Genomic DNA, 13,425 nt, shown 5'->3' with positions numbered 1-13,425 from the left:
TCAGAAAGCCTGCCCTCCCCAGCCAATGCCATTGTGGACGTGATGGAAAGAAACAGTAAACTCTGAGTCAGAAGCCCTGCAGGAAAGGCTGGTGCAATCTGGGCCCTGGCCTTCCCTAGCCCTGGCCCACATGGCCAGGTAGGTTTGCCCGCAGTCCCTTGAATGCCCTCTCCCAAAAGTTCAAGAAAAGGTGCTGGATCCCTCTGGGCCCCACCAAAAAATAGGGAATAGACATGGGGGGGAGGGAGGAATCAGTCCTGTGTCTTTATTAAAGAGAGTTAGAAAGAGACTACACCTCAAAGGGTGAGGTACTGGCCAGAAAGGTGGGGTGGACTCAGGTCCTGGGGATTCAAGGGCAGGTTGATGGCCTGGGAGGGGCCAAGGAGACCAGGTCCTGGCAGCAGTTGAGGAGGTGCCTGAGGGTGAACTTTCAGGCACTGGGGTGATCAGCTGGTTCTGCAGGAGTCACAGGGTAGGTTGGGTTGGCCTGGAATCTCCCTGAGGCCACCCTGCCTTGTCTACTTAGATCATCCACTGGTCCTGATCCTGTTCGTTGCCTTCCATGTCCACCTGGAGAGGAGGCTGGGTGTGGGTGGGGAGGGGCCTCAGCCACCCAGCCAGCCCCAGTCCCAGACCCTGCACCTGGCTGGGTCCAGGGTTTCTGTACCCCTTGGCCACCAATTAGGTCAGGGGCAGGGGCCCAGGAGCAGAGGCCCTTCCCACACCCTTGCCTACCTCATTGACCTCTCCATCATCAGGTGACTCATTGTAGTCATTCATCTCGTCCATGTCCTGCATGTCCTCATCATCCTCTGAGTCCTCTTCACTATCCTCATCATCGTCTTCATCCTCCTCTTCCTCATCATCATAGTGCTGGTGAGGCAGGGGAGAGCCTGTAGACTCTACAGCCTTCTTGGACCAGTTTAAGGGCTAGCCTACTTGGAGCCTCTCTCTGGAGTCAACAAATGACCCCTACTCCCCAACCCTGCTTGAGTCTAGCAGGCTGGTGCATGTTCTGTAGGACCTTAGTTCTGGGCCCAAAGCCCACCCCCTCTAGCTCCATTTCTGGCCTCCATCCAGAGCTGAGGATCACAACTGCTCTGGAGTCAGAGGCAGGACCTTCAGAATTAGAGCAGAGCCTTAGTCCACCTGGGCCCCACTCACCTCTGAGGCCGGCTTGCCAATAGGTACCAGGTTGTTGTCTTTCTCTGCGATGCTCTGGAGCTGTGGCCAAAGGGGACACAAAAAAGCAGGGCCAGGGCCCAAGCAGGTCAGGAGCATGGGACTGAACCACTCTGCCCACAAGAAGACACCCCCCCCCCCACCTCCAAGTGTGAAGGAGAAGCTTCCAGTTCTCAGGAAGATTCAATCCCTTTTTCTCCTGTCATTTGCAACTTGATCCAATTACATAAGAGTTATGGACTTGATCCAATTACATAAACTCTCTGGGCCTTGGTTTTCTCATAAGATTATGGTGAGGGTGAAGTGAAAGACTATCAGCCTAGAACATGGCATCTGCTAGGTCCTCAATAAATAGTCAAAATTATTATTTCCTATGCTTTTTGGAGAAGAACCTGGGCTCCAATCTGGCCCAGAGGTCCCATGGTCCTGTGGAAAATTAGGATAACCCTAATTAAAAGATGAGAACCCAGCTCCCAGCCTGATTATTTCTCAGCTCAAAGCAAAAAGCTCCTCCAGGGTAGGTCTCTAGAGAAAGGCTGGATCATGACCAGTGAAGGGGGGAATCCCTGACTGAGGCTCACCGCTGTGCTAGATGCTCACTCACCCAGGCTTGATGCTGCTGTTCTTGCTGCTGCAGCTCTGTCTCTTCCACACAAGGCCGATCCAGATTAAACCACAGAGTTTCAGTCACACGGGGGAAGAGGGAGGGAAACAAGGTGGACATGGCTCCTAGACTGAGAGAAAAGGCCAGGTGAATCCAGCTCTCAGATGTGTTGGTTTTGAGTTGGGTTAGTTTGACTTGGCGGTGGTGGTGGTGGTGGTGGTGGTGGGGTAGTGGAAGGGAGCAGAGAAGCAGCTAGCTCTTCTCGGTGGGAGTCAGACAGACATGGGTTTGAGTCCTGGCTCCACCACTTAATAGCTGTTTGACTTCGGCCAAGTCATGGAACCTCTCTGAGCCTTGTTTCCTCATCTGTAAAATGGGATAACAACAATATACCACCCTCACATGTATTCTGATCGTTAAGTAAGGTAATTTACTTTATGGATAAGTAAAACTGTAAGCTGTTCAAAGAGGGAAGGAATGGAAGCCAAATGTAGAGATAGGAATCCAAAATGCAGACTGGCATTACAAAAGTAGAGGTAGCAGGGCTTCACGAAACTGTCTCTATCTCCTTCAAACACTAAAACCGCTTTTTTTGTCCTCTATGATTATCCATACATATCCACCCAGTGTCTGAAACTTAGGACACTAATCACCTCTCATAGACCACAGCCAAATTTGGGGGGGGGGGGGGGCGGGCGTGCAAGTATGGTTCACTAAGACTTTCTAAAGGCATGGGTACATGTATACATAAGTGGATGGGAGGCTGAATGAACTAACATGTGAGAGAACAACTACATTCCGCTCGGATTAAGCAGCTGAGGGAGCTGACCAAGAAGGTCCCAGGGAACATGAATTAAAACCTTTCGGCTCACAGGAAAACGGAGGCTCAGCAACAGGCAACGACGGGGCTCTAGGTCACACAGTAAATGAGGCTTAGGACGCCGGCGGGGAAGAGGCCCGGTCCGCTACTAGCGATGAGCAGGAGAAAGGATCTCGGTCTAGTTCTGCTTTCGCCCTAACTTATTTGGCCCATTCAGGGCCAGCCCTACCCTTCCGTGAACCTGAGCTTCCCAGACCCCATCACCGGCACAACAGTACCAGCCATCATGCCCCAGAATTACTGAGCGGCACAGAGACACAAGTTCCGAAAACCCAAACCGTAGCCGCAAAGCCACCGCCCATTCTTTTGCTTATTATGATAATGACCGTGAGGCTGACCAACAGGAATAAGGCAGGGGCGGGGTTCGGAGACGCATTTACCCTTCTAGGGTTGCTAAAGACGAAAGGAGCGGGGCTTAAATAGGGCCAATTAACTGGAAGAAATGCTGGGTGACAAGACGCAAGACCAATGAGTGATGGAACCTGTGTGACGGGGTGGGGCTTCGTCTCGCGGAAGCGGCCAATGAGCTGGCGCTCTTTAATATTGAAGGGTAGTCTAAACACGGATCTCTGGGGGAGGAGGGTCAGGGAGCCGGGTTTCTCTGGGGTAGGGAAGAAGGGGCAAAGAGACCGCAGACGCAGTCCTACTTCTGTACTTACCGCGCCGGGAGGCGGCAGCCGGCAGTGACCCGGAAGCACTTCACTCCGCCTCAGCGGAAGAACCCACCTGAACCTGGGCACACCGAACGCATGCGTTCTAGGCCTCCTTTTGTTTCCCGCTCCCGCCCACCAGACCGGACGTGACGTTAGACACTTTAGTCGCGTAGTTGGAGACGGAAATTTGTTGCGCCTTCTCTGTTGGCCCCGCCTTGAAACTCAGCCAATCGGCCTCTCCAATCTGCCTGGTTCCGGTAGCCCTTGCCTATGGCTCCACGTAACACCGCCCCTCTGCCTAGGGGCGGTATTTGCTCGCCAACCCGTGCGGGAAAATGGCTGGGTGTCAGCTGCGGTAGCGGTGGGCCTCGTTTGTTACTAGGAAAATTAATCTGCTTCTAACCCAGAGTCGCTGGGTGGTTTTACACAGTTTCTGTCTGTCCTCTCTGACTCCCAGTTTCCGGTTTGGCGCATGCGTTTATTTAGGTATGCCTTCCGCGAAAATAGTGTCCCAAAAACATGTATACACACTTTAACAGCTGATAGCTCAATTTATGTTTCTTTCTTTTCAGCCAGACTAAGCTTTAAACAGGAAATTAAGCCTAAGCCGGCTTGGTTCAGTGGATAGAGCCTCGACCTGTGGACTGAAGGCTCCCAGGTTCCATTGGGGACAGGGGCACATGGCGGAGGTGCGGTTGTGGGCTCCTTCCCCAGTAGGGGGCAGGCAGGAGGCAGCCCGTCAATGATTCTCTCTCATCATTGATGTTTCTATCTCCCTCTCCCTACTCTCTGAAATGAATAAAAATAAAGAAACTAACAAAAACAAAAGAAATTCATCCTTAAAATGTTATTGGGAGTTTGAACACGCAGTTGAAGTACAAACACTGCCTTTATAATTAAAGTGTGTAAACATTTTTTGGGGACAAAATGTATACACTTTAACGGCTGATACTTAATTTTTACTCCTTTTCAGGTTTAACTGATTTGAAATAATGGGTGAAGTCAGACTAAGCTCTGAACAAAGAAAATTTATCCATTGGACTATTTTATGGGAATACATAAAAGATAAGTTAGGTACAAAACTGGCAACAGTTTACAAATTGAGGGTGCACGAATCCTGAACGAAATGATACTTGATGTTTGTGATTCCATTGCTTCACATTATTGGCAGAATAGTCACCAGTTTGAAAACACATTGAACAACAACAACAAATGTATTCATTTCTGTAGACTTTTAAATTTCGAAAATGAACTGTATGTTAATAAACACTAACTTTATAATCATTCAAAGTGTGTATACATTTTTTGGGGATACCCTATATTTGAGTCCCTACTATAATCCAGGCTCTGCAAGGAGCTGAAGATAAATCCAGGAACATGGTCCCTACCCAAAACACCTCACAGTCCAGTGGGGAAGCAAGACTGCAGACCAGCAGAGGTCTCACTTGTTTGTTAAGATGCCTGTCTAGTTCTATATTTGAGATTATGCAAGGGCTTAAGTGACTAGTCAGCCTTGGGCACAAGCTGAATTCCTCTGCTGCTGAGAAATTCAGCTACCCTTTCGATTAGTGGTCAGCCTCACCCTCTATTCCACTTTTTTGCTGATGTCTCTGTTCTTGTAACCTCTGACTCATCATCCTTTTCAGAGATCTTCATGTCTTTCAGCAAGAGGTTTTTCATACCCAACTCCCATTCAGCTCCATCACCTATCAGTCTATTAGCCTCTTCCAGGGCTAGTAATTCAAAAATACACTCCTTCCCCAACAAGATGTGTGACCTTTAACATGACTTTTCCCCTGAATTGTTTCCTCTTCATCTGCCATCATAATCTCTGCCCAGCCTTCTTCTCTGCTTGTTATAAAGTTTTTCATTAAAGAGTAAAATTTGGCCCTAGCTGGTTTGGCTCAGTGGATAGAGTGTTGGTCTGTGGACTGAAGGGTCCTGGGTTTGAGTCCAGCCAAGGGCACATGCTCAGCTTGCAGGCTTGATCCCCAGTAGGGGGTGTGCAGGAGGCAGCTGATCAATGATTCTCTCTCATCATTGATGTTTCTCTCTCTCCCTCTCCCTTCCTCTCTGAAATCAATAAAAAAAATATATTTTAAAAAGAGTAAAATTTGGCCTGGCCAGCGTGGCTCAGTGGTTAAGCACCAACCTATAAACCAGGAGGTCAGGGTTCTATTCCCGGTCAGGGCACATGCCCAGGTTGTGGGCTCGATCCCCAGTGTGGGGTATGCAAGAGGTAGCTAATCAATGATTCTCATCATTGATGTTTCTGTCTCTCTCTCTCTGAAATCAATAAAAAAATATTTTTTAAAAAAAGGGTAAAATTTGCCTCTTGGAAATGGCCATTGTTTTCTTTCATCTGTTCAATAAATACCTACTAAGTGCCTCACTATGTGCCTGTCAGTATTCTAAGTAGTGGGTATACAATAATGAACAAGACGAACCAAAAAAATCTTTCTCACCTTAGCCGGGTGGCTCAATTGGTGGAGTATTAGTCTGCACACCAAAAGGTTGCAGATTTGATTCCTGGTCAGGGCACATACCTAGGTTGTTGGAGGCAACCAATTGATGTTTCTCTCACATTGGTATTTCTCTCTCTTCACCCCCTTCCTCTCTCTCTAAAATCAATTTAAAAATATTCTCAGGTAAGGATTGAAAATTGAAAAAAAAAATCTTTCTCCTTATGAAGTTTCTAATCTAATGAGAAAGATAAACAGTAAAAATAAATAAGACATGTAGTTTAAGATTGCAGTAAATACTAAGGAGACAAACCAGTGAAGTGGCAATAAAACATTGGCAGGGGAGTTTTTATTTTAATTATTTTTGTGGGGGATAGATTTTATTTTAGGTAGGAGAGCCAAGACAGTCCTTGCAGGGAAGGTGACTTTTGAAGAAAGTTCTGAAGAAAAGGAGAGAGAATACTATTCTGATATTTAGGGAAGAGCATTTCAGGGACAGCAAGTGCAAAGGCCCTAGAAATAGCTGGAGCATAGCGTATCCTGGGGAGAGTAAGAGAGGTAGCAGGAGCCAGATAGGAGCCTATCAGGTCATTATAGGGACTTTGGCTTTTACTCCATGTTGAGGATCCTGGTGAAGGTTTTTGAGTAGAAGATCCACACACTCTGGTATATATTTTAACAGAATTACTCCGGCTGTTCTACGAAGAGTAGATTTATAAGGGGCAGTGGAATAAGCAGGGAGACCAATTGGGAGCCTATTAGAATAATGCAGAGGTGGGGGATGAGAAGTGATTGAATTTTGAATATACAGTTGACCCTGAACAATGCACCGACCCCTGCACAGTTAAAAATCTGCATATAACTTTTTACTCCCTCAACACTTAAATTGTCCCTCAGTCTCCGCAAGGGATTGGTTCCAGGACCCACCACAGATAGTAAAATCCCCACATCTGCTGCCTATATTGATCAATGTATATAGGTGGCCCTCCAAATCTGTGGACTCCCAAACGTGAGTCAAAAACAGTACGAATATAAACTGAAAAAGTCCATGTATAAGTGGACTTTGCAGTTCAAATCCATGTTGTTCAAGAGTCTACTATATCTAGAAAGTAGAGATAACAATGTTTGCTGACAGATTGGATGTAGAATATCAGAGGAAGAAAGGAGCCAAGATTTTTGACCTGAACAACTAGAAGACTAATTTTGCCCTTTCTTGAGATGGAAAAGACAAGAGAGGTGCTAGTTTTTGGGGGAACAATCTGGAGGTCATTTTGGGGTATGTTGAGTTTGAGATGTTCATTAGACTAGAGATGTTGAGGGGGTAAAGAGGCATAAGGGTCTGAAGGAGAGAGATCTAGGCTAAAGATATCCATTTGGGAGTCAGTCATTCGCACATTGATGGTATTTAAAGCCATGAGTTTGGATGAGATCACCAACGGAGTGTGTGTAAATGGAAAATAGTTTCCTTCAAAATTCTGAATTTGAGGAAACTAGAGCAGCAAACCAGACTGAAAAAGAGAGTAAAAAAGATTAGAAAGTCTGGTAAGTTGGATGGTACCCTAAGCCAAGTAAAGAAGGAATATCAGGAAGGAAATAGTGATCCCCAACGGTTTGGTTTTGAATAAAATTGTGCCTCTATGTTTCCCCAACTGACTATGAGCTCCTTGAGGGCAGAGACTGAATGGTTTCTATGACCCCATGATCCATCCTGACCTCTCCCTTCTCTGGGGATCCCTTATTTGCTCCCCTTGTGACTTATGTCCCCAGTAGTCTCTCCCCCTGCTTCCTTTCCTTATATGATCTCTACCTCAAGCACCCTTTACCTCTCAACCTTCCTGACAGCTCTGGCATGATGGGAGATTCCCTGGTAACCTAGAGTTTCTTATCAAGGTCCTCTGACAGGTTAAAAAAGTCATGGTGACTGGAGCGGGATAAGTGGAAATTTTGAACACTGACCATTTTTCACTTCAGCAACTGAGTCAATGATGGTGGTATTTGTTTTACATTCATTATCCACCACTTATCTTTGCCAAATGTTTGACTTTCTTTCATATCAAGGATAATGAAATGAAGACTCTAAGAGATTAAGTAATTTGATTCATAATCCTTTGTTTCTTTGTTTGGTTAACATTTACTAAGTGCCAACAAGTGCCAGACACCTTGAATAGGCCCTTTGACAGAAAGATTAAGCAGAAATAATCTCTATCCTAAAGAAAAATACAGTGTAGTGAGGACAAAGACAATTATAGAAGAGGGAGAGATGAATGGGTTCTGGATAAACTGGGAGAGAGAGGAATGGGTTCTGGATAAACGGAGTTTATACTTGAGCTTATACTTTTGTTTCAGGAAAGGAAACATTTGAATATACTTTGAGGGATAAGTAGGAGTTCATTTGGTAGATGAGTGGGAGAACAGGGGTGCACATAACATGCGAGGCATATAACATGCGAGGACATGAAGTTGAAAGCAGATGATGTGTTTAGAGAACAGTAAGAATCCTTTGGGGCACTTAGGTGTCTGGGGATGAAGAGAGAAAGAATGTTAAGAGGATTCAGATGGGGAAGGGCTTTGGTGGGCTTTAGATGGAATAGAGTATGGGAACCAGCATTTGGAGTCTTACCTTGGCCCTATTTTTGACTTGCTGGGGACCATAGTCAGGTCCCACCCCATCACTTAGCTTCTGTTGTCTCTAACATAATATCCCAACCATGTCTCCAGCTCTGATGTATCTAGAAGATACTCCCTAGACCTGGCCCTTTCTGCCTTGAGATATTATCGTCTCTTTCATTGTGTTTTATACAAGCCAGGGCCTGGGCTGAAAGGAGGAGGCACGATGGTGGTTTCCTAACAGTCAGAGCCCATATGCTGGAGAGGGAAATCCATGGCTCTGAGCGGAAATTTCTCAAGGATTCAGGAAAGGCCAGAATTGACTGATGTGAATTCAACGCTAGTGAGAGCTGCTTCCACAGTTCTTGAGGAGTATGGCAGACCCTGGCAGGGAACGCAGGGGATTGTCACTATCTTTCATGCATACGACAGGGTATTTGATCTCCAAAGGGCTTTAGCATTCATAGTTTCCTCTTATTCTCATTCCTGCCCTGGGAATCATGTCCCCAGTTAGCATATGAGAAAGTGAAGTGACTTGTCCTGGCTGAAGCTACAACTGAAAAATGACAATCTTTTATTTAATATATTTTTATTGATTTCAGAGAGGAAGGGAGAGGGGGAGAGAGATAAAAACATCAATGATGAGAGACTTATTATTCAGTCGCAACCCAGGCATGTGCCCTGACTGGGAATTGAATGGTGACCTCCTGGTTCATAGGGTGACAATAAACTACTGAATCACACCAGCTGGGCAAAAAAGTCAATTTTTTACTCAGAAAGCTTTCTTTATTAATAATAATAATAATTTTTAAAAAATATATATTTTATTGATTTTTTACAGAGAGGAAGGGAGAGGGATAGAAAGTTAGAAACATCAATGAGAGAAACATCAATCAGTTGCCTCCTGCACACTCCCTACTAGGCATGCGCCCGCAACCAAGGTACATGCCCTTGACAGGAATTGAACATGGGACCTTTGGGTCCCCAGGCTGACGCTCTAGCCACTGAGCCAAACTGGTTAGGGCAATAATAATAATTATTATTAGGGAGAGAGGAAGAGAAAGAGAGCAATAGAAACTTCGATGAAAGGGAAACATCAACATAGATTGGCTGCTTCCTGCATGTCCCCTACTGGGGATCAAGCCTGTAACCCAGGCATGTGCCCTGTCCAAGAACTGACCTCCTGGTGCATGGTTAATACTCAGTCACTGATCCACACCAACTGGGCCTTAAAACTTTCTTATGGGCTGGTCTGTGGTTGGTGATGGGGACTCACAGAAGAATGAGATCTGAGTCCTCATCCTCTGGAAGCCCCAGTCTCGTTTGGAAGGCATACAGCAAAGTATTAAGCCCTGAGGGCAGGTCTCTGGTTCATCTCTATTTCCTCAGCACCTAGTAAAGGACCTGGCACAAAGCAGCCACTCAAGAAATGCTTCTACAATATGAGGTTTTTTTTCCTTCAGTCTAATGGAACTGAATTATTAGTTCATGTGACTCTATGCTACAAATGCTATGGTGGAAATAGGTTCTGAGCAGAGTAGGAACATTGAGAAGAGAAAGGCAATATGTGGGAGAGGATGTGGGGAGGGCTCCTCAGGGAGATGGGATCTTGCAGGAGATAATGCCAGGAAAGGACAATCTAGACAAGAGAGGATAGCATGTGCAAGCGCACATAGATCTTCGAAAGGGTCATGGTGTGCTCAGTGCAGGGCCTGCTTGTGGCCATCTTAGTGGGAGGCACCATGAGAGAAGCAGGACTATAAGACTAGTGCCCTGAACTCAAAGGATGATGCATATCCTTGGAAGCAGGCAAGGAGACACTGACAAAGGCCTCCTTGAGCAGGGGAGACATCATCTGGGTCTTAAAGGATGCTTTAGAATTATACAGTCAGAGAGAAGAAAGGAAAGAGGAAACCTTCCAGGTGGCACTGGGATGTGGGGTGAATGAGGAGATTGGGCACATGCGGAGGGGATTCTGGAGGAGGCTGGAAAGCCCCACTGGGTGGGCTGACTGAGAGCGTGTACCTTTGCCTGGTATATAAGTTTTCTTCTACCTCCGGCTCACTTGACACCTCATTTATTTTCTGGTCCACAAACAGTCACTGGGGCCTCTCTGGGCTGACTCTGAGATTAGGATGGATGGACGAGCTAGAAAACAATCTGTGGGTTCTCTTTCAGTCCCCTAGAAAGCAACCCAGGCCTTGATTTGCATGGTGGGTTTGCATATAATTGCTTACTGAAGGTAAGGTTTCCTTACACTGATCAAAGCAAAAACAATAAAAAAGTGGGAAGAGAGGCTAGCCAGGCTGATGACTTCTTGATACATCCTGACTGGTGGAGAGCAGAGAGCAAATTTTCTCCTGATTCTATATCTCATCTAGCCTAATCACCTCATTTAACCCTAATCATCTCCCAAGGTCCCAGCTTCTAATGCCATCACATGGGTCGTGGTAGGGTTTCAACATATGAGTTTTGGAGAGACACAAACATTCAGTCCATAATAGTCTCTTAAAGCCTGGAGCTGGAAACCGGCAGAGCACCACTTGTTACCATATTCTGTTAGTCAAAGCAGTCACAGAGCCTGTCTACATTCAAGGGGAGGGGACATAGACCTCACTTCTCAATAGTCAAATATTTGTTTCCTACTTTAACTCACCACACATGGGAAAGGGGTCCCTCCAGCCCGCCTCCTCCCCCCATTGCACAGATTTGGATTAATCATAACCCTTGGTTCTTGACATGATCTCTTCATAGTTCCAGGCATTGGCTACCTTTATATATTTATTGGCTTGTGGTTTTGCTTAGCTTTTTTTTTTAAAAAAAAAGGCAAAGGAAATTTTATGTTCTTCCTTTTTGTGTCATGGATGATTTGTATACCTGGGGTAAGATGATACTCTTATTTCTATAATATCATATTTCCTTTATTTGCATTATTCAGGAAAACATTAGAGGACTAATAAAATTGTACAGTCCAGGAAGTTTCTGGGGAGAGACATTCCGAAGTCTGTTCCAAAAAGTAAATAGAGGCTGTGGTTTCTCAGCTAAATTTCCTGGAGGTAGGGTAGGAAAATAAGACCTTCTATCTGGAGATAGTATTACTGTGAAAAAAAAAAAAAGCATGGGTTTTGCAGTTAGGCCAATTGGGTTGAATTCCTATTCCTCCTCTTTTTAGCTATTTGAGAATTCACCTAACTCCCAGAGCCTCAGTTTCCTCATCTGTATGTTGGGAATAATAATGTCAACCTTGCAGTGCACTGTGAGGATTACAAGACACAACAATGTAAGTAAAGCACCCATTATTCGAATTGGTATCTGACTATCAGTATGATCATGCACATTAATGTTTAGTAGGCTACAAAATACTTTGATATACACCTTCAAACTACTCCTAAGAGAAGGAAGATGGCTACATGTCCCTATGTTAGAAGTGAAGATACTAAGACCAGCAACAGTGATGATCACAGGCTGGTACAATGGAAGGAGGATAGACTGCTGGGGTGCTATCCTGCATCTACTAGGGTTCAGGAATCTGGAGAAGGGGCTGCGAGTAAATTAAATAAACTAGACATAAAATATAAATTTGGAAGGCATTTTGAGGGGAGCCAGGGAAGGCTTAGCTGTAGTAATTAAGTTCCTTGAGTCTCCGGACCCCTAGCTTTTTGTTAACACATTTTGCCCTATAGCAAAGCAGATATACATATCAAGGGTAAAGTTTGGTAAACAGTAAGATTATCAGGTTGGGGGAACTGTCCTCAGCTGTCTGGCAGCAGGCAATAATATATGCAGATCTTCAGGAAATGTTTTCAGCTATTCCAGCAGCAGGTAATATGATTCAGCCCTGCTTAAGCCTCAAGTTCCATCAACCTTTTGATGAACTTCTTGAATTTATTATGACATGCTGGAATTAGCCTCCGGCAACAGACTATGGTCAGTACTCAGCAATGATGAAGCCCTGGGGAGGAGGATGGGGCAAGGTGAGCACCTCCTAACCAGATGCTGACTTTGTGCCCTTAGACTTACCTGTGGCAGGAGCATGTGCTGAGAACAGACTGAAACCCCAGGCCCTGCCCCAGGAGAGGCATTCCACTAGTTGATTAAGTAATGACAGAACTTGGAGGCTTTCCCATAATGAGAAAATACCAATATACATTATAAAAAACAAAAACAAAACAGGAGTGATACCATTTGTCTTCCTAGCTTAGTAGCAATTTTACTGTGTGCAATAACATATGAGAAATAAGGACAAAAGATGAAGCACTTTTAATATGAAAAAGTAAACTTTTTTCTTAACTTATTTTTATAATGGTTAATGAAAGGGTTTTTTCCATAGAAAACATATTAATTAATTTCAGACAGTACAAGGTATAAAGAAATAACTTGAAGATTATGCTATCAGATGTGACAATATTATTCAAGTGTGTATGGTGGATAACTTGGCTTTATGAAGTTTTTTGTTTCTTTTGTCAAAAGCATAGATGTACAGTGAAATTACCCAAAAAAGCGAAGTGTAGAACATTTTGCTATCATTTGTGCACCAAAATGGGGTAAGTATAAATGCATAGAATACTTGTAAATGCACAGAATTTCTCTGGCAGTTACCCAAGGAACTAGAACTACTGGTGGTCTCATGTTTATGCTTTTGCAAACATGTGAATAGTATCCATAAATGATATATAGTATTGTTTTGTGCATACACTTATTATTGAAATTTACATAAGTGGTAACAAATCAGATGCATCACTCTATCTTATTTTTCTACTTAACATTCTGGATATTTATATACATACTAGAGGCCTGTTGCACGGAAAGATTCGTGCAATAGGCCTGGGTCCCAGGTGCCGGAGGAAAACTGGTGCTGCTCCGGCTGGAGCCACCTTCACAGCCCTCGCTGCTCCGGCCGGAGCCACCAGGCAACCGCCTCCTCTTGCTCCAGCTCCGTGGCTGCTGGCCGCCATCGTGGTTGGGTTAATTTGTATATAGCTGCTCTGATTGGCTGGTGGGTGTGGCTTAGGCATAGTGAAGATACAGTCAATTTGC

General features: G+C 44.9%; 1 protein-coding gene across 3 annotated transcripts; it reads right to left on the bottom strand.

The window, feature by feature from the left end:
- Positions 1-239: 239 nt before the first annotated feature.
- ANAPC15 (anaphase promoting complex subunit 15) lies at positions 240-3,463 on the bottom strand. Of its 3 annotated transcripts, none has more exons than XM_036325119.1 (5): positions 3,326-3,463; positions 1,787-1,916; positions 1,165-1,224; positions 736-873; positions 240-582 (listed from the first exon to the last, which is right to left on the bottom strand). In XM_036325119.1, exons 2-5 carry the CDS (start codon positions 1,904-1,906, stop codon positions 523-525), a joined length of 378 nt encoding a protein of 125 aa, XP_036181012.1. In that variant the 5' UTR covers positions 1,907-1,916; positions 3,326-3,463; the 3' UTR covers positions 240-522. The 3 variants fall into 3 exon arrangements, with proteins under 3 accessions (XP_036181012.1, XP_036181013.1, XP_036181014.1); XM_036325120.1 differs by having other exon boundaries at positions 240-570; XM_036325121.1 differs by having other exon boundaries at positions 240-570; positions 1,787-1,911; positions 3,326-3,344.
- Between the last annotated feature and the right edge of the window lie 9,962 nt (positions 3,464-13,425).

The sequence above is a fragment of the Myotis myotis genome, unplaced genomic scaffold (assembly GCF_014108235.1).
Source record: "Myotis myotis isolate mMyoMyo1 unplaced genomic scaffold, mMyoMyo1.p scaffold_m19_p_10, whole genome shotgun sequence".
Lineage (NCBI taxonomy): Eukaryota > Metazoa > Chordata > Mammalia > Chiroptera > Vespertilionidae > Myotis > Myotis myotis.
The sequence above is the reverse complement of the archived record's forward strand: the minus strand, read 5'-3'. Positions and strand labels throughout refer to the sequence as shown.